The sequence below is a fragment of the Aspergillus tanneri genome (assembly GCF_003426965.1).
Source record: "Aspergillus tanneri strain NIH1004 chromosome Unknown AapTan_9_pilon_pilon_pilon, whole genome shotgun sequence".
NCBI lineage: Eukaryota > Fungi > Ascomycota > Eurotiomycetes > Eurotiales > Aspergillaceae > Aspergillus > Aspergillus tanneri.
Genome location: NW_022984636.1, coordinates 223,825 through 244,860, shown reverse-complemented (window position 1 = coordinate 244,860; position 21,036 = coordinate 223,825). Strand labels below are relative to the sequence as shown.

The 21,036-nt window shown below is 44.2% G+C and overlaps 5 protein-coding genes across 5 annotated transcripts; 1 reads left to right on the top strand and 4 right to left on the bottom strand.

Moving 5' to 3' along the window:
* Positions 1–6,688: 6,688 nt before the first annotated feature.
* Positions 6,689–7,267, bottom strand: ATNIH1004_011666 (uncharacterized protein; the record flags this gene model as incomplete). Its single annotated transcript, XM_033576228.1, has 3 exons — positions 6,689–6,724; positions 6,857–7,097; positions 7,149–7,267. 3 exons carry the CDS (start codon positions 7,265–7,267, stop codon positions 6,689–6,691), a joined length of 396 nt encoding a protein of 131 aa, XP_033420892.1.
* A 1,300-nt stretch (positions 7,268–8,567) lies between these two features.
* On the bottom strand, positions 8,568–9,238 carry ATNIH1004_011665 (uncharacterized protein; the record flags this gene model as incomplete). Its single annotated transcript, XM_033576227.1, has 2 exons — positions 8,568–8,630; positions 8,681–9,238. 2 exons carry the CDS (start codon positions 9,236–9,238, stop codon positions 8,568–8,570), a joined length of 621 nt encoding a protein of 206 aa, XP_033420891.1.
* Positions 9,239–13,534: 4,296 nt separating this feature from the next.
* Positions 13,535–14,548, top strand: CHI2 (glycoside hydrolase family 18 protein; the record flags this gene model as incomplete). The annotated part of the gene is made up of 1 exon (XM_033576226.1): positions 13,535–14,548. The coding sequence occupies one exon, from the start codon at positions 13,535–13,537 to the stop codon at positions 14,546–14,548; it is 1,014 nt and encodes a 337-aa protein (XP_033420890.1).
* A 2,345-nt stretch (positions 14,549–16,893) lies between these two features.
* Positions 16,894–17,244, bottom strand: ATNIH1004_011663 (uncharacterized protein; the record flags this gene model as incomplete). Its single annotated transcript, XM_033576225.1, has 2 exons — positions 16,894–17,073; positions 17,152–17,244. The coding sequence occupies 2 exons, from the start codon at positions 17,242–17,244 to the stop codon at positions 16,894–16,896; spliced, it is 273 nt and encodes a 90-aa protein (XP_033420889.1).
* Positions 17,245–18,483: 1,239 nt separating this feature from the next.
* Positions 18,484–19,002, bottom strand: ATNIH1004_011662 (uncharacterized protein; the record flags this gene model as incomplete). The annotated part of the gene is made up of 1 exon (XM_033576224.1): positions 18,484–19,002. The coding sequence occupies one exon, from the start codon at positions 19,000–19,002 to the stop codon at positions 18,484–18,486; it is 519 nt and encodes a 172-aa protein (XP_033420888.1).
* Positions 19,003–21,036: the final 2,034 nt, after the last annotated feature.

The window sequence follows — 21,036 nt, the reverse complement described above, 5'->3', positions numbered from 1 at the left end:
GGTGCCAACTGTGCCCTGGCTGTCGGGTCTCGATGTCAGTTGAATGAAGTTGAAAGATTGATGAACGTTGGCGTATTATGAGCCAGGAAAATGACCGTAAAGCCTTGACAGGAAGGGGTAACCATTTTTAGCCATGCGCAGTACCTAATCTGCTAAGGCATTTTCCTCTGGTGTAGTGAGGTACATTTGACTTGCCGCCTTGTCCTCCTTGGAGGGCCGCCCGTGTGCGCGATACTATAGTGTAGTAAGAGCGACATTGCTACAGCTAGACTTTTCTGAGTAAGTTATGTACTCTGTAGGGTCACTAAACTCTGCGAGTGAGACTGTGGCTGGATCTGCACTATATTTCATACATAAAGCTGCGGACCGTGGTTACGGTGCGCGCTCAAAACAAGGGATATCTTTTGGAATGCAGACCTGGACCCTGGTGTTGATCTGGATAAACGTGTGACTGTATTCCTTGTCGGTGCAGTACTATTATATTTAGGGCAGGACTAGAAAATTATAAATCCCAACAGCACTAGAGTCAGTTGACCACGACCTGTGGCCTCCTCGGTTCAAGCAATGGCCAAAAATTTGTTAACTTCTGCATGGGAGAATACGTAATACACTAAGAATGAGAGTATAGGTTGTTGTGAAGTTTGTCGGCTCTATAATATTCCCTGCGGGCGTTTCAATAATTATGGTATAAGCTTACTCTAATACGCTCCTGTTTCATTTTAATGCGGAAACACAATCACTGGATAATCGGATTCCATTAACCCTCACAACATATATCTTGAAAACACTACAGTATTGACTTCCGTAAATACTAACGTAACTGCTGGTTTGGTACCCGCCTTGACATTGCCTGTTTGTAACTAATCGCATCCGATTATCCGAAAACCCTGACCGCTCAGTTTCAGTACATTATCGTATACCTTCTGACGAATCGAAGGCGTACACCTTCACGTCTGATGCTCTTGGTCGGAATGGTGATGAATAACGAATACCGAACCAGGCTCCCTTGGATAGGTTTTTACAGGCAATTGAGCGAGTAGCCCTCAGCCGCCCATTTTCCGAGACCAAAGGAACGATACCAGTCGATTGCAAAGGATCGTAGGTACTGTCTTCATTAACCAATTACGCTAAGTCTTTCCCAGAGGAAGTAGCGACAGTGTACCCATAGGTACAGTGCCCTAGATAGAATTAGATAGTTACATTTCAATGTATTATTATTTATAAGATTGTCGGTACTACAGTAGCCCATATGCGTATTCAGCCGGCCGACATTAATATTAATAGTCTCTGATGATTTTTTAGGTAGATGTTCAATGATCGCCTTTATAAGTGTTATAGCCAAGCTCAGGATCTTAACTATTCCACCGGACTAAAAGATCACTACAGTATATCTGATCCCAGTGGGATAAGATATTCCTGGGCACCTTATAGAGTAGAGCACTGTAATATTAGGTAATGCACCACACCTAACAATAAGCGACAACTCATTGCGCTTACCCCTCTTTATTACCTGATCTTGCCCAATACAGAGAGCTCATCCCATGTGGTAAAGTAACCTCCATTACTGGGGATCCGGAAACCGGTGTCACCACCTATACTCTTTCACGCTTTCCCAAACCCGAGTTCCAAGCAGCGGTGGCTCTAAGTGCTTAACCGACTTTCTTTGGTTAAACTTTGGTGAACTTTGTAGACACACATCGTGAAATTGCAATCTTACATCAATTAGTGTATAGTGACCAATCTTGTTAGGAATTATATAACTATGTGAGCTACTATATGTATTAGTCCTGGGTATGTCAGCCGTCAATGTACGATCATATGACCCGGGGATGATCCGTAACCAACCTGATCTAGGGTGATCGGAAGTGACTGTAGTCCTTCAGTTATTACATTATACCCATCTGGAGGGCCGTTCCGTATAAATGTGAGAGTGTGCTCGAATACTGTAATTTAAGTGCAATAAACATCGCAATTTATCGTCTTGTTGTTTGGAATATCCCTTCAAAAGCCGATATCCAGCGAACATAAAGTTAATTTCTGGCCTCTTACTCCATCCCTCCGGTAAGAATGCAAGTCTAAACTGTGAACAAGATGAAACAACTTTGACCTGATTCCTTAGCCTGCACTCTGATAACTCCAACCACTCCTTGATACGGACCGGAGAGATGTACCCAACCAGGCTTACATTGAAGCCGTTCTGCGGCATGAATATTCAGCCGGATATCGGTAGCAGGTCTCCGTCTAACCGTGATATGGCCCCGTCCGAAGCAAAAACATACTTGTCTTTGTTCTACAGAAGGGAATTCGGAGCAAGAGGAAAAAATTCTATGCAGCAACTAGAAGACAGAAGCCAATATTAGATGAGCAGTAAAGATGGGTCTTTGAACCGCCCGGGATGGCATATAGCAACTGAGAACCTATAGCTAAAGAGGCTCCCACAACAGACAATTTACATTGCCAAAATTCACCTTCCATAAGTAGCAAGAAAGAAGACTCATAAACCAAAAGTGCTATAGTTCTGCAATAGATCTGTGGTGCCGGAGTACAGGCCCAGCAAGTAGACATTATGCAAGGCTATATATAATTTCTAGCACCGCCAAGAACAGCACGCAAACAGCGGAACAGTTCTCTGTAGAGGCATATAATGAGAGCTTTAGTTAGGACACCTGATTTGAAAATCCATGCTCCAAACATTCAGAACTGTTGGGTCGTTCATCCAAATAAGTGTTCCCACTGATTAAAGTACGAAGCGTGGAGTGGATGTTGAATCTGTCAAATAATATGGTCATAGTTACGTGGACAGCATCATTGTTGTGAGAAGTATACCATTGGTTAGCGCCTTGGCGCCAGTTGCGTCATCACCGGCTCCTTTAACCTGAGTCGGATACATGGTTAAGCAAGTATGTACTGTACGCAAGTCCTGTGCGAGAGAGACAGCGAGATACTGTAACCCGGAAATGACACAGCAGACCGCCTAGCCAAAGAAGCAGTTGGCCCAGTTAAAACACATCCTTTTCAACATCTCCTTTCGCGGTGTTGTACATCGGGGCTCGACCAAGTAAACTATAGAGCTTCATATACGGAATAAATTCGGTACTGAATCAGATTGATTAGAAATCAATCTGATACTCATCTTGTATATAAACCCTCCAGTTTACGATGAGAATAGAATAATTCAATCTTCCTCCGAATCACAACATGCAGGAAAAGGGATTCATTCGCAACAAGGTTCAAAGAGAATGGGGAATAAGAATGGAGAACCTCTAACAAAGGAAGGCATATCCGGTGGATTGACGGGAGTCTACCTCCAATCCACAATCGAAGAATGTACGGCTCTTTCCCACGGAACCGAGCCTACCTGCTCATGGCTAGCAACACTTTCGGGAAGACGATAGGTGCGAATGCGGGAATAACGAAACAGTGGTTCATATCCTAGTCGACTGCCCAAAATTAAAGGACCTGCAACAGGAACTACGGAGGAAAATTGGAACTTCCTTTAATAATGTTTCAGATATGCTGGGAGGAGGAAAACTAAAAGATAAGGAGGGGAGGTTGCAGTGTTGGGCTTTGCAGAGGCATCACAGAGGTTTCGAGCCGCGTGCCATGAGGGCCGCAGAACAGAGCACCAGGCACTTAGGCCACCACAGGCCCAGACGAGGCTCCAAATTCGTCGTTAAGTAATGGATCACTGTATATAGACTAGCGATACACGTAGTAGGGTCTTGAATATCACCGAAGGCGAAGGGACAGCGTATGAATACTACTACTAGTAGTGTGTACACCACTGATTAGGTACTAACTTATCAATGCTTCTGGCTATATTAAGCGGAATAGACTGTATCTACTTTTAATTCTTAAAGAATTAGTTTATATATTAGTCTGAACTACTAGTTTATTTATATCCTTTTTACTTAACCTAGCTCTTGTGCCCCACATAACTTCTAATTCTGCACTATTATTGTACGAACCATGGATTCTGATGCAGGTTCATAAAATTTAATGCCTTTTCCTACGCTTGATTTAGTTGATAGTGAGTCAAAAAGTGAAGAGCACCAGCAGCTCAAATGAAATGGGCCCATACTCGTGCGGCTTATGATGGAGAGACGCAATTTAATAATGCTAAAATTTAGTACTGTGTTTATTGTACGGAATCGGCATATGACACCTCTGCTACAACTAATATGCGGAAACATCTTAAATCAAAACATCAAATCTCTATTGATCCTGCACCAAGCCCGTTACAACAAGCGACATTCGACCAACTATTCCAACTTTATCTTAAGGCAAAGTCCTTAGAAACGGCAAGAAATTGATATTCGAAAAATCTCAAGTCAAGATATTATTGATGAGGCACTGGTTTTATTAATTGTTGTACGAAACCTTCCATTCTCTCTTGTTGAATGGCCTGAGTTCCACACCTTTTGTGATGAATCTACTTGGGCGGGTAGATCAACCGGTCAGCTAGGTAAGATAGGAGAAAAGAATATCACTATATCTTATGTAGGACTCCGAAGAAGTAGGGCAACTTAGTTCGGAAGTTGTGGGCTCAGGCCTATAGCTTCCCAATAGGAGAGAAGTCAGCATTCCCTTTACGCAACTGCCCTCCGTGGTCTGCAAGAAGATTGTTAATTGTCTACTCCCTTTTTAACAAGGATTTGTCGACAATTATGGTAATATTGATTATTCAGCACCTTTCTCAGTCAAATGTTGTTGATGATCCAACATCATCGGATCGCGTATATTTCCTATATTAGTTAGTTTGCATTCTTCATTTGTTTACCTCGCCTTTATAAATGCGAGATGTTTTGGTAGTTTAGTTGAATCAGAGACCTAATTTAATGAAGGATCGATACTTGCGAATACGCGTAATTTTATGGTTCACAGGATTTAAGTCTACATATGTTAATTGTAAACAGCTGTAATGCCAAGGACTATTGTCCTAGGAATCTAGGACGGCAGCTACTCATTAACTATGGCGATCGTACCTCCTCACCATAATAATACCAAGGGTCCAAGAGATTATTCGAACTTGTTCGAATAATTCCAATAATTTATCCGGAATTTGAATTATTCATCCGAACTTTATTCATTAATTCTTGCCAAGCCTGAGGTTATGTACAAAACGGAATCGTTGAAGGGAAGAAACAAAGAGGGAAATGAGTGGTAAACAAACAATGTGAAAAAAAAGTCACGTGACACTGATGGGACAATAGGGACAACAGGGACTATAGGCCCGACACTTTTTAGGACCTCAATATCTCAACCCATATTATAGTTATGCTGCTAATAATGAAATACTGCCTAATATATATGTGCTGTAGAAGCTTATATATTTTATTTAGAATTTTTAATATTTTTTCTAGCATGCAATGCAGTATAATTTTAAATACTGTTGAGAATCTCGGGGAAGAAGCTATGTCGTGAGGTGCTAGGATAGCGGTGACTGGATAGTATATTGAAACTATCGGTGCGATCTAGTATCGCATGGTGAGTATCTTCGACTATCTAGGAGAGAGAGCGTAGACAAAACGCTTCCTCATGTCTACGTGTCCCTTAGCCCCTGAATATGATATATCACATCGCTGCGGGACTAGGATATACGAAGGTGCCTTAGGCATCCTGATTTCCAACAAATACAACTGTTCATCCTTTGTAATATAAGGAAATAGAAACTCTATGATGCCCTAGGCTTAGTATCTGCATATATACTATTATATCATTTTATATTATAAATATTAGGCCCTCCTGATATGTTGTTGTTGAGTTATTGATGTCCTAAAAGTGTTGATTTATATGGCGCAATACAAAGGTGTCCGACTCGGTTGCGTGTCCGACTCGCTTTCCGGTTACGTTAGTGGAAGCTGTTATGATCATTCGCTTAGGGGGGAGGTGTTGTGGAATTCAGGGGAAGTGACGCGCAGTGTGTCACGGGCTAGTAGCCGGTTCAACCTATATAATAGATTTGGACTAAAAGAACTCGCTGAAGAGCTTCTATCTGCGGCCGCGGCGGCCGAACAGGTAAATGTGTGTGCGAGGTAAACGAGATCACGTGATTGGGAGAGTTCTACATGGCGGTTCCGACCACCCACCGCCTTCCGACCGCCACTGATATACGGGGCTCGAGCACTTTGCGGGCCTTGCCCGCTACACAGTGAGCTATTCTATCAGCTACAGGCCAACTAGCCTAACTAGGAAGTATATGTCATTCAGTGGAAACACCAGGAATCGCAGTATCTCAACCAGCTGAGCCTACTAAGGGGTTCCCTATATTCTCATTGAGGTGTTCAACTAAAGGATTCGGTCGTCAGATACTCCACACCGCCAAGTCGGGCGGACTATAGTGTTTCCGTAACAGGAGGAATGGGTGGTAAAAGAACACTATACCCGCTACACGCCGGTAGCCTACTAGGGACCTGGAGAATAACAATATCAACTGTATTGACTGCACAGCCAACGCGCTCACTGACGTGCTATATCTCACTAATTACTATCTAAAGGAATAGAGGCTGAGCGCTCGCCAAGGCGCTAGAAGTTATCAGATCCTAAATCCCGGAAATTTCTCTATCAGAAGGCAATGGCTGATCACGCTGTACTGTACCGTCAGGTGAATATAATTTATGTACTGTATCCTCGCGTATCCCTACGTTTCGTATCCTCTATAACTTTTGTCAATGCTCTACTTCACGCACTATGGATTGATTTCCAATTCCCAGGAAATCCCCAGCTAGCGTCATCAGCGCGTACTACCTTCAAAAATAAAATAGGTTCGCGTAGAATGCAAAAGGCCGCTCCTGCTAGCTGATACTATAGCAACCTATTAAGGTCCGCTGCGGACAAGTAATCATGGGTCACTCACTGCAAGGATGCAGAATAAATGCTGAACATCGCTGGACCATTCCATCATCAGGGCCACCATAGAACCGCCAACCACGATGGCCATGATGATGATGACAACAAGACGTTTATCACGCTGCACTTTGCTCTGGCGCAACGTGTACGCGTAGGCAACGCAGTGCAATAGATACGCCATGCAATATCCAGCGATCAGGGCCCGTATAATAATCGCCTGTCCGGCCTCATCAAGAAATCCATACACGCTAGGTTTGATAAGTCGGCATGGCATGTAATAAAGAGGCCGAACGACTCACACTTCGCAACACAACAAGATGATTATGATGCTGGTGCTAAGGATGGCTCTTGGGGGCCAATCTCGAAGCTGGCTCAGAGTGAGGCCGGATGCGTGGGTGTTCTTGGCAGACACGTCCATCGTGGCCGTATCTCCGGATGGGTTCCCATTTCCCTCATTCCCGAGCAAACGTGTGTCTTGTTGAACCCTACACTCTCCCCTGCTTCGATTTATACTATGGTAAAATATAACGCATTCGCAATTCCAGACCTATTTCGTATCAGACAGGCAAGTTGAACTACCTAGCAAAGCGGGCATACTTCAATCCAGCTAAATACAGCGAAGAGGGACCCCGCCAAGACAACGTCTGATGTTAGTAGCACTGAACTAGTGTCTTTAAATAAAAGAGAATAAACCGCATCAGCAAAGCGCTTTAAAGTGGCTATATCGGAACGTACCCCCTCCACGAACAGCTAGCCATGAACTCATCACCATAAACAATGAAGATAAGATCACTGTAGCCCATTTAGAAACCTGGAAGGTAGATGTTGGATCGAGCTGGTTTCGGTTGCAGTGGGACCAAATACACAAGATGCCACAGGTTGCAAAAATTAATACAGATAACACTAAGACTTGTATATAGATACCCATTGAGGTGAACTTCCGTAGGCCCAAACAAAAGACTGATTCCTACAGCATACGTATAACCCCAAGACACGTATTACATATAAACTACATTCTGGCGAACTCGCGTATGGTCTTCTTGCAAACAAATGACGTAGCTTATTCTAAAAGTAGAGCCGGAGATATATATAGAACAGAGAGAACTAAACCAAAAAAAAAAAAAAAAATTTGAGAGAGAAAGAAAGAACCCAAATGCGTGCCACATCACTTTATCTTTACAATAGAACCCCGAGGTTGTGCTTGGACACGTTACGCATCCTAGTGATACTTGGCATTATGGCCTACGCGACGTACGCGTAGTGTAGTGGAGGAACTAGGAAGATTAGCACATAACAGATGTATAGATAACTATTAAGTCTTTGCTATTTGCTAGGTAACTATAAGATCTAAACAGAATACAAGGTTCCATGGAAAAATACCAATAATTGACTGAGTTCTACGGGGTTGAATTTTTGATAAAGTTCATGATCAGGCGGTGGAGTTCTGCCAATTATTCGTATTCGTATTCGGATAAGGATTATTCTTGCCAAGCCTGCATAACGTATCATTTCTGCGGGTTCAGCCCCTGACTCCTGTAAGGGCTGGGGCCCGTTAACTCCTCGGGCCTATTGCCCCTATTGTCCTTCTTGTCCCTAACTCTACGGGCCCTACAAGCCTCGACTTATAGTACAATATGTGACTCTCCTTTTCTGTAGGACTATTGGGACGGGACTGCAACTCGTCCGGGACCCCGAATCCCGTCCCGACGCTCAGCCTATTAGACTCTAGGACGGCCAACTTTAGGGACCTGTTGGCCAATAATTACCACCACAACAGCAATCTGAAATATGTTAGTAGTATCCCAGCGTCATTATTCCTTATTGCGCTTACTAGACTCAGCCCCATATCCTTCTCGGCCTTCACTTCCCACCTCGGCCCGTGCGAAGAGACTGGCCTTTCTTCCACGTCTTGCGGTTTTCCTATCCTATTAATACACGCCATGACCGAATTACCCATCATAATTTTCTGACAGAAGTTTTCCAAATCTTCGGATTGAACAATTAGTTCAGTGTCAAGCCTATCATGACTAAAATTGTGGCGGCTTTTAATGGCCGCATTGCAGAATTTCAAGACAGCCTTGGGTTTATTGGACGCCATGCGAGACTTGGCCTGAAGAATTGTTTTTTGGGACAAAATTACTTCAATTTTGGAAGAATTCCACCATTTAGACTGTAGTTCAAAAAGAGGTTTGCCTTCTTTATAGAAGATCCGTCGGTGATGAAAACTCCACGGTTTCCGAGAAACAGAGAGCACGATAGTTCCCTCTTTGTCCTCTATAATATAGCCACCCGAACAACTTAAATTAGAGATAGTCAAAACATTTTCCTTGTCGATAATCGTGTCCCCTTCAACGAGGGTGGGGGCGATGCGTTCCTGTGAGCGCGTCATATGGTGTGATTATGGACACATATTGTATACACGCGCAGCAGGATCGGAGAATTATATATTACGAGCTTTTGGTTGATTAAGGGCTATTGATGCGTCCCTGAGACCAAAAAAAGAACCTTTTTAAGGCAGTTCACTGGCTACAGTTTGCACGGATGAAGTGTGGAATCTTCTTGACCACCGAACGATCTCTATTGCAAGAAACCGCAGTCACTCTTCTCTTTTCCTGGGGTATTTTGGGACATGGATCGAAGCATAAGGGTATACTATACATAGCCATGTTGACTTTCTGAAACATGAGTCGCTAAAAAAAGTTCACGGGCCAGTAGCTATTGAGCAGTCAAAGTTTCGAATTATAATGGCGCAGTGTAGAAGGGCCATTTCCACCGAAGATATTAAAAAAAAAAAAAAAAAAAAAAACCTTTTCTACCGGTATTGACAGGTTCATATACTAGCAGTTAATCAGGAAATACATCATACTCAGGGCACAGGCAAGAAGAGGTCAATGAGTGGTTTCTCAAGACCATAGACGATCCGCAGGATGGTGTTTTTTGCGGTGCCACCTCTATGTATTTACTACTTGGGCGTGTCAGAAAGGAATAATGACGACATTATTCAAACCAGACAAGCGAGACTGTCACAGCCTACCCAGTCGGGAACACTTCGATCGAGAAAACTGCTGCGCCAGGAGAAAAGGACTAGGAATCAAGGGCAGACTCCTTGAACTGTTCTCGCTTTATATAGGAAGACTGTACCTCGCCGTCACAGAGACAACATAGACAACATCTAGGTCGCCCAGGTACGCCTAGGGAACTATATCACAAAGAATCTTGACTGTCACAGCTCAATCTAGAACAGGATATCTTCATATAACAAATGAATTTATTCCCGCTATCTAGGCAGCTCTTCAACGACAATATCAAACATGGAGAGTAAAGGAAGAAGGTACGGATCAATAACTACACAGTTGCGGGGAAACCAGCGATCACATGATCCAAGGTGACTGTTGGAACTTGGAACATCGGGTTATCCCTCTGCGAGTACAGTACTCGTGGCACTCTCCCCCGTGCTTCATGTCTCAAGCAGGTTACAGGTCGGGTGGCACCGTTCTAGAGGTGAGATGCCGCGCTAGTCAATCACATGACCTATTTTACGGCTTCCGGCAAATACACGGCAGAGTTTTAATTACACGGCGGCTAACCTATACAAAGCCTTTACTAAATTTCATTATTTATTTGACGCAACTTTTCCCGCCGTTCCATAAGTTCTATCTCTTTTTCCTCATTTTCTTGTAATCGGCCACTAATAGATACAATATAAGTGTATCCATTTTGATCAGTTCTAGGGTACTCTGGTAGATCGTCTGCATACTCAATAAATAGCGTTCGAAGTGGATTTGATTTTGCATCTGTTAGTTGAATAAAAGCACTTGGTTGCTAAGTAATACGTAAGCAGTTAGTAAGTACTTAAGAACTAGTTAGATTTCTTACCTCTCCAGTACAATCAGTATTCGATTTGTCTTCAACCTCACCAAAATGTAACGAAGAATCTTCTACATCCATATTAATTTGGTTGGTATAAGCAGTTGATAATTAATTAGCAAGTAGTTAGAGTAGGGAAAATATTCGATGGTAAGAAATATTTATGGAGGGAGAATTGAAATTGAATTTCATCGTCTGTAGTACGGTATTTAAAGGGTGAGGTGCCGCGCCGATTGTGCCAAGACCAGTGGGGCCGGCTGACGGCTTCTGGGAAGCGGCACCTGACCTGTGTACTCCAAACCGCGGAAGCGGTGAGGGCCTGACTTGGGGGCGAGTACTAGGTTAAATAGCGGTCTGCTATTACTGAAGGTAGCAGACCACAGAGGGAGCGACCTCAAGCAGATAGCTTAGGCAAATACATTCCTTCAGAAGACTCAATAGAATTCCCTCAGTCCTCCCCATCTGGGGCCCCCTTCCCATATTCGACTGTTCCTACGGCTCATAGTGTCCTACTACCTCGTCCAGTCCCCTACCTAACCGGCCGTGTGATGAGCGATATTGCACCTCTATAACCTAATAACTAGGGTGGATACAAAAGGAATCGTCGAAGAGGAAAAGAGAAGAGGAAACAGCGATGAGACGATTGTGAAATAAGGGGGGGGGGGGTCACGTGATAGAGTGTACTAATCTGTTCGATATTCGGCTAATACCGAATAGGAAAGTAGACACTATTCTTGAAAGGTGCTTAAAATGATTGTTTTAGATGGTTTCTTGATTATATTGATCAACTTATGATCATTCTTGTGTTTATTATTATGGATCATTAGGTGGCTTCTTCTGCTAGGTGCAGGGGAGTTTGTTTTACCCCTCTTTTATGACCTTGTTTACGTCACTATTACCACCAACTTATTTGACATAATATACTAATCATGTGGCAGGCGAGGAGAAAGGAAACATGAGGGCTGAGGGCCCGAGTAGGCTGAGGGGCTCTAGCCTTACTTCGGATCCCGAATTCCGATGTTTCTCTATCAATATGTTTCTTGAGGCAGATATTTATTGGAATCTCTTAAGTACTATTATTCTCTTATCTTTACCGCTATATTATTACTACTTAGTTAGAGTGGTACAGTAAGCGGTAAAGGGACTTCAGCTAAAAGGTTAGTTTTTAAACTTTTTGTACTAATGGCTTGCCGTATTTTTCTAGCTGACGGCAGAGCTTCACTTCCCTTTTTGAAGCCTTTGAAAGCTGTATCTGCTTCTCTTTTTCTGCTTGAAGATCCCGAGCTTGCTGAATTTTATTGCTAGAATAGAATACTGCATTGACTCCCCAGGAGCCTGTAATTCAAAATGTAAAGGCTTTGCACGTTGGCCTTTTTTTTTTTGTTCATTCTGGAGAGCTTCTGGAGGCCCCTGTTCTGCAGCATAAGCAGGATATTCTATGTAGAAAGATAATGCATCATTCGGCTCAGAATTTTTGTGTTTTGGTCCCGGAAGTCTACAAAAAGTTCTCTGAAAGACTATTCACTCTTTCTCCAATCTTCTGCTTGTATGCATATACAGACTTCGAGGAAGTGCTAGAAGAAGGTCTTTCATCCTCTATCTTGCAAATTCATGCCAATACAACTTCAGGATTAAAAGACCTAACCCAACAGTTCTCCACGTGATTTCAATATTTCTTGCAGATAAGACCTTAGTCCAGCTTGGCCAGAATAGCCTGAAGATATCCCGCTTGGTAATACTGCTTATGCCTTCGGATTCATGTAAAAATACTTCCAATTTACCTCCATAGGCTGCTAAAAGCGGTTCAAAAGATACTAACATCAAGCGGCTGCAAAGAGTGCATAGAATGAAGTGGGTAGTATCTGCTGAAGCCATGCAAATCCTAGCTCATCATTGGTCCAGCCAGAAGGTGAAGATGCAAAGAAATATTGCTGGTTTGTAGCATCAAATCTTGAAGCCAGGAGTCTTGTAGTTTACCAGATACCGCTTGGTATATCAAACCAGGAGAAAGGGGGGTCTAGCCTGCACATATACACGCAACGGGGATATCCACACCTAGGCTGACCGTTGGGACGGGATTCGGGACCCCGGGCGAGTTTCAGTCCCGTCCCATATTCCCATGGGAATTGCATTTTGATTCCCACCCCGTGCCAAGTCTTTTGGAAGGGATTCCCATTCCCACTTACCTTAGCTGTAACGCCGTGATTGCTAAAGCTCTAGCCCTGTGCCGATTTCTTCCGTCCATCCTAAACAGCGGACACACGCATAGGGAGAGGGACCATGGCTTTTTCCTTCCCCATTGTACAGAGCCCCGACAAGAACACTCCAGAAGGTAACAGGCATTGTATAGACGAATATAAGATACTTCTATCATATCTCTACTGCGCTATCGGGGAATATCGTGCTCTATCATGGGCTAAAAATATGCTACATCAGTCCCCTTAACTATTGCTACCCGCCTGCACTTTGCTGCTCGTTATAGTAGAAGCTGACATAGTGTGGCTTTCCATCCAGAATAAATCATTGACTGATCACTACAGTACGTTGGCCGCGCGGTCGTTGTCGAATTCCACCACCAGCATGGCCTGGCGTCTCCTCGTGTATACAGGCTCACGTGCTTTCGCGTATCACGATTCCCCTTGTTGCCAAGGAGCATCCCCTTAACAGGCGATGCGAGCCAAGCTCTAAATTTATCAGGAAACAATAATTTACTGTAAATAGAGACCGGTAGATATTTTAAGGCCAATAGGTATGTCAATCCTTCACACTTGCGTATAAGTAGGGACTGATACGGCATACGCACAACTTTAGCATTGGCATGTATTTTTTCACCACGGTGGTTATTGCTAGTCTCATTGCTAGTCTCATTGCTCAGACTGTGGGGCATAGTATTTTTACACGCGAGCCCCGCTTCCAGACCGTCGTCTACTGGGGACAAAACGGCGGTGGAACTGTCGAAAGTGATGATCTGTCCATGTACTGTACGTCGGACTCAAAAATCGATATTATTGTGTTGGCCTTTTTATATACTTATGGGAATGGTCTTCGAATTGCGTCCGGGACCATAGGGCAATCGTGTGTTATCACACAATCTGGGGAGCCTCAGAACTGTGATTCTCTGGCTGCCGCAATTAAGAAGTGCCAGTCCAATGGTGTCAAGGTGATGCTGTCACTGGGCGGTGCCGCTGGAGCATATTCATTGATGTCTCGAGATGAGGCTGAAACAATTGGTCAAAATTTGTGGGACGCGTATGGCAATTCGAAGAATGGCCGTGTTCCCCGTCCTTTTGGAGATGTTTTTGTAAATGGCTGGGACTTTGATATTGAGAGCTATGCTGGGACCCAGTACTATCCGTATCTAATCAAAAAGTTACGCTCCAATTTTGCCTCAGATAGCTTTAACAACTACTACATAACGGGAGCGCCACAATGCCCCATCCCCGAGCCCTATATGCAAGAGATCTTTACCGAGGCCAAGTTTTCCAGTTTATGGGTTCAGTTCTACAATAATCCCGGCTGTTCCGTCAATTCTGAGATCAACTACAATGGATGGGTCCGCAATATTGCTAACACATCCTCTGCAGATGCTAGAATTTTTATTGGCGTTCCTGCATCCCCGCTTGCAGCCACTGGCAGCTCTCAAGGCTCTGCATACTACCTTGAACCCAATGCCCTTGCGTCGCTTGTAGCGCGATACAAAAATGACGGTAACTTTGGAGGCATTATGACCTGGTCTGCTGGCTTCTCCGATGCAAACAAAGTAAACGGGCATACCTACGTTCAGCATGTTAAGTGTATCCTGGAACAGGGCCAGCCTTGCTTACCCCAATAAATTCTATTTGTAAGCCCACTTTAATGTGGCCGTATACATAAATAACATCTATATCAGAGAACCATGAGTTTACCAGAGGCTACAGTATCAGGCTAATAGTACCGTTTTAATAAGAGTCGCTTACTTTATACATGCCACCCTAACATAACTATTCCTAACATAGTAGTATCATGTGACCAAAAGCTCGGTATTGTCAAATAAGTTGGTGGTAATAGTGACGTAAACAAGGTCATAAAAGAGGGGTAAAACGAACTCCCCTCCACCTAGCAGAAGAAGCAACCTAATGATCCATAATAATAATCACAAAAATGATCATATGTTAATCAATATAATCAAGAACCCATCTAAAGCAATCATTTTAAGCACCTTTTCAAGAATAGTGTCTACCTTCCTATTCGGTATTAGCCGAATATCGGATAGTATTTTGCCGTTTTAATATTAGTTTCCCATGTTGAGAATCTCGGGGAAGAAGCTATGTCGTGAGGTGCTAGGATAGCGGTGACCGGATAGTATATTGAAACTATCGGTGCGATCTAGTATCGCATGGTGAGTATATTCTTTTATCTAGGAGAGAGAGCGTAGACAAATGCTTCCTTATATCTACGTGTCCCTTAGCCCCTGAATGTGATATATCAGATCGCTGCAGGACTAGGATATACGAAGGTGCCTTAGGCATCCTGATTTCCAACATCCCATACAAAATAGGCCATGAGCATTACGATTTTTTTTTTTTTTTTTTTTTTTTTAAGAAAGGGACTATTAGACATTAAATGCAGCATCTTTAAACCAGGTTTGATTAGCCAATTGAAATTCAGAGATTAAAATTCCACTGACACCTGTGTTAGCTCTCCTGATCTCTCTCTTCCTCGGACCCGTCTTGAGGTATCGCTTGGGGCATCGCTGGGGGTATTTCTTGCCTTAATGCCTTGTTCGACCTCTGATTCGATGCCTCGTTCAATGACTTATATACTGTTTAACCACCTCCCTGGTTTGCCGACGCTGCCTTTGCTGCATCACTCTCTCGAATAGTTTGGCCATACTGAGCTATGCGGACTGCACGGTCAACTTGCCCCCAATACGACAGCTGTCGTCCTGCGTGCTCCCTATTTTTACGACCACGAGGCCGTATAATTGCTGGTTTCATGACTAGAGGCCGGGGATATAGTGCTGGCGATGAAAATGATCCATAGAAAGCGATCGTGAGGTCTCCGCATATTCCTGTATTGTATGAATGCAAGGAATTCCTAGTGTTTTGTTCCCCACTCCTGTACAGGATCTGATTCCCAGCTTCCCAGGGCCTGCTGGCAAATATTTCTTGTAAATATGTTCTCCGTTACATATGCACTGGTGCCTGGTGGGAGGGGGAGCCAGAAGGGAAAAATTGGGCATTGCACTATAATTATTCCGGGGTGTCAATGGTCTATTTTAAGACAATGGACAATCTGGACGGACGTGTGTATTTAATAGCGTTCCTCGCAGATTATAGTCATGCAAGTTCCCTTACTTCTACCTTATATACCTGGTAGGCAGCCGAGACATTTCATTGTCAAGTGAGTTAGTCAAGCTATGTTCAGCAAGCCAATATCCGTTGTCCAAAGGCCATCCTACCGTGACCACCCTCGGGTCAAGCAAATCAGATTAGAGGAACGAGTATTCCGAAATTCCTTCTTCTATCAAAAATCCTCCAAAAGTAGGGAGAAAATAGCTAGAGATATAAGCCACAATTGAAAGGTATTATAGAAGACAACTCCCCAAATTTATATTAAAAAGGTAACACTTTGGCAATCTTACAGACTACCCAGTAGTGCATGTCCACTTCTAATAACAGCAAATTAACAAGGGGGCTACGAAAAAAAGCTGGCAAATAAGGAGAAAAAAGGGAGGCATAGATGGCGCTGTTGTGCGTTTTCAGAATATGGAGCAGCAGTTGGGTGATTTAGATTGGGCCATAGGTGTTAATTCGATTGCTTGAGGCCCTACCGCTCTGAGGCATTGGACAATATCCTTCTAGGACTTATAGGGTACCCCTATAGGCTACCTCCAGAAGCCTAAGTAACTGTAAAAGGGCGAAATGCCTTGCTATCTAATGGCTAGATATACTGTACACAAAGAGGAATCGCTGGGAGGAAGAAAGTAAAAGGGGAAGAGGTGAGAAGCGTGCGTTCTCATACTACGAGGGGTCATGTGACTGCAATAAGCGGACCAATCATGTGCGCCGATGGCGGCGAAGGCGAAGCCAAGTCTTTTTGACTGAGCAACGCTGCCGAGCAATACAAGTCGTCGTTCGCCCGTCAACGCGCGAGGAAACTGGCGAGGACGAATGAGCGGGCGCGCAGAGAGTCATATTACTGCAAACGTGCGGGAACAAATCGACGGGCGTAGGAGGAGGTCACATGGGGAGGGACCAGTCCTATATAGTCCTTAAAAGCCTTCAGGCCCCCTAGTCGCGCGCGGAAGACGCGGCAGACAACAGCTGGAATAACAGTAACATCCTGGCCTGGTAGGAGCTGCGACTGGATGTCTGGCTACTGCGGATTCGTTGTCATCGTTAACCAGATCGACGGCTTTCCCAGTTTCCGGGCAATCGCTAGTGAGTCCGTCACCTGGTCGGAGGCCCAGGCGCGAGAACCCATAAAGTTGGCCGGGATCTTATTCCGGAAGAGATAAGGAATTAATGGGTCAGCGGCCTCATCCATCGATGTGGCGTGCGCACGGCGACCCTGCTGCAGGTAGCGCAACCGCTCCTCCTCCGTCCGCTAGAACATATCAACTGCTTACTCGCAGGCGAGACGGCCGAGGATCCGGAACCGTGGTTCAAAGAGGAAGAGGTGGCGGTACCACTGGATCTGCTTTTTAAAATTTCCTATAGTTAATAATGGCTTAGGCTATGACATACTTAGAGTCCAGAAAACAATCGAAGAGTGTTGTGGAATTCAGGGGAAGTGATGCGTAGGGAGCTATTCTATCAGCTGAAGGCCAACTAGCCTAAATAACACATAGACGCCCTTCGGTGGAAACACCAGGAATCACGGTATCTCAACCAACTGAGTCTCTTGCATTCCTATCTAGGTGCTCAACTAACTAAAGGATTGAGGGGTAGAGTGGATCGTCCGCACCGCCAAGTCGGGCGGACTATGCTTTATAGTGTTTCCGTAACAAAGGGTATAAATTGTGGACAGAAGTTTTGCAAACAAGTGTGGCCTCAAATACAGTACTCATTCTAAAGTGTGTCGGTTTACTATGCTACCGGTGTGGGAAAAGAAAACAGTTGAAAAGGAAACGCACGAAAGGAGGAGCTCTGCAAATTAGTGAAGTTTAAATATGAGCCTCTTCAGGAGCAATGAGCTAGCATCTACGGGGCATTCTATGGACCCTTTTGTAGCGTGGTTAAGATACCTAATACCCTAAAGTAAGAAAAAATGACAATACACAAGGAGGCAGAACAATTGTTGGGTTCTCTCATGCAGGCCACGTTTCAGGGCAATAAACCCCCTATGTTGATTGAGGCAAAGTTGAGTACTTAGAAAACTGACAGATGAATGCTGGGTTCCAACGGACGAGCGTCCTAAGTGGCATATAGAAAAGTCTCCTTCACAATCAGAATGCCAATCCGCCTCACTATACTTAAGCTGCTCCAAATGCTACGGCAAAAGTCAGCATAACAAGCAACAACAATATACGGCGAGTTCATTTCATTGGATGCCGGGTAACAAGTATATGGCTCCGTTTTTACCGACAAGAAATAATCGGACCGTTTCTATGCGCACTAGGCCCATCAGCTCCGTGGTAGAATCGTAGGACCCACAGGATAGCGTTGACGAATTCTATAAATGATGCCACCGATTAACATCACGATTACTGTAGCTGGCAGGATCAAAAGTAATATCGTGAGAAAAAAATAGCTACGCTCCGTTGGCAATGGGTGGGACCCATATCTACAATCCCACGACCGAGGTGACTGGTTTCCGCAGAAAGAGCAGCCCACATAGCTTCTTTTGTAGGACGAACAGTTCCAGGTAATCCACGATTTTCCGAAGCACGAGGTCTGCCTCCATCGAACTATGGGTCTCCAGGTGCTGGGCCAACGCACTGAGTGAATAGAAGGCGGGATTGGTGGCACATTCCTGTCCTCTACGGAACAAACAGAGGCCCTCGTTGACGGTTAAGGACCCCAAGTTCTCTCGCATTTCGCGGTGCTGACGTTTGTTCCGACAAAGGGGACACTCTAGATCCGTTGCACCATATAGAGTATTTACTGGGGCACTAACTGGGACCACCTCTGGCTGGGCGTATTGGTGGAGCCAATCAGACATGTCCAGAGTAGTGATATTGCCCAAGCGCCAACCGTCGGCAGTCAGAGCGGGGGATAGAAGGAATCTTGCCATAAAACCAAGGTGGAACGGGGAAGTCAGATGCCACCGAGTGCTTTGGGAGAGACATTGGCTATTTTCCATATGGTGCAGAAAAGCAGACAGGCATGTAAATTGCCTGGAGCAGGCACCGTTGATACAGAGAAGTGCCGCTAAATGCCTGTGCGCTCGAGAGTGTTCGTGGGCAACCCGCGCCTTTTCCGTCATGAATGAGCGGCGGCAGAACGAACAGGCCGCCACCAGTCGTTTCCGATGGCCAAGCGGCGCTTTTTTATGATCCAGGAAGGAGGTTGGGTATCTTTTGAATAATGCAGGTGACGAAAATGTTTGCCCTATTCTGGTGCTCTGTGCGTTCAGAGCGCGCTGATAGGTTGCGATATGTTGATTTGTGTCTATCCCAGGTAGAGCCATCATCCTATGTCTTTGTCGCTTTAGAGCAGCAATAGAATCTGAAGATAAGGTTCTTGTTATCTTCTTTTCTATCCGAGAATAAAATTCCCTTCTATACGTTACTATTCTCAACGTACGTATATTTTTGGATAGTTCTGATGGCTAATAAAGGGCGTCCAAAATAGGGTACTCGGAAATGGACTTCCTAAATCGCAGCAGTGCCATGGAAAGATAACATATATTTATTCCTTCTCGAACGAAATGGCTCAAATCCAAGCGGCTTGGCTACTTCATGGTTGTCTAACATATTGTTTTTTCCGCAACGGAGTAGGCACTTTATCGGTGAAGAGGAATGAGTTGTTTGAGTATCTCTCGCACAGCGCCTATGTAAAGATCCCTTTTTCTTGGAGTATACTGTGCATTCCGAGATGTGCACTGATTTGCTGGGTTGTGGATCGCCTGCTACACGGGACAGGTAAAAAGGTTTGTAACCACAGTCTACCTCCGGCACTCTTGTGCGGACTTGAGTTCTATACAGGCAGCCTTGAAGAAACCGGCATCCCTCCAATTGCCCTAAGAACGTTTAAATCCTTTCTCGTCGAGCAGGTTCGTAGACTGAAACATATTTCTAAATAGATACAGCAACAAAATGAGCCCTGAATATGCGTAGAGTTGTCTCTAGAATGTGCGTATTGCTGGGGGCCTCTCCCATGTTGCTACAGATCTATAAATAGGGTATGTGTGCTGGCTTAAGCATACGGCGAGCCAGGAGATAAATTTAGGTGACCGATCTGAGCAAATCTATATAATATGGGAATAGGGATGTACCTCAGGCTACGCACACATGAAAGATACAATGAATGGTTTTAAATCCAGTATCCTATATCACAGTGATCCGCCAAAGGATGCTGAAGATTTCAGAAATGCCAACAAGGAAGTGAGGGTCGGTTTTATCGACCCCAGCCAGTTCATACAGCACACCCTTTCGCCATGCTACACCTCTTGTACTACTCCAAAGGGCGTCAGATTTCGTGGGAGATCTGAGCATTCTAGTCTAAAGTGAAATTTAGCCAATTTGACTTTCTTTTCCTGAACACTGATCTTTCCATTAAATGTCACGTTTCCCTCCCTAGATTTTTCCTAGAATGTGGCGAAGTCTCTTTCCCATTAAATATTCATCGCATGAATCTTCCATTTGCATATGAAATGCAAAGAAATGCAACGCAATAAGTTTAGGAACTTTCCTGAAGAGCTTATTATGTTAGTTTTAAGGTTCTTTATTATTAAGTAGAGAGCTATGTCGATTTCATTGCCAATACAAGCAATGTACAATACTGTACCGAGCCACTACAATGTCTCGTTATACCGTCACTGAATTTAAACGACTTATGTGCGTTGGTGGTTCGACGAATTCCTGCTAAAAGAACTGGTTGGTAGAACAAGTTGCTGGAGAAGGGCCTCAACCCTAATGTCCTCCCGACTTTATACGATTAGTCACTAAGCTAGGGAAGGAAAGCTTATCGTCAGAGACATATCTAGAGCGGTTGTCAGAAAGCAAGGCCCACTATACAAATGATCAAATTGCATATCTTTGGATTCATCATTTTAACCAGAATACTGCCGGATGCAGGCGGCAAAAAGAGAGATATCGCCTTCTTCTTATGGATAACCATGAGTCTCATCTCAATATGGATTTTGTGCAATTCTGTCAAGATCATAAAATTATTC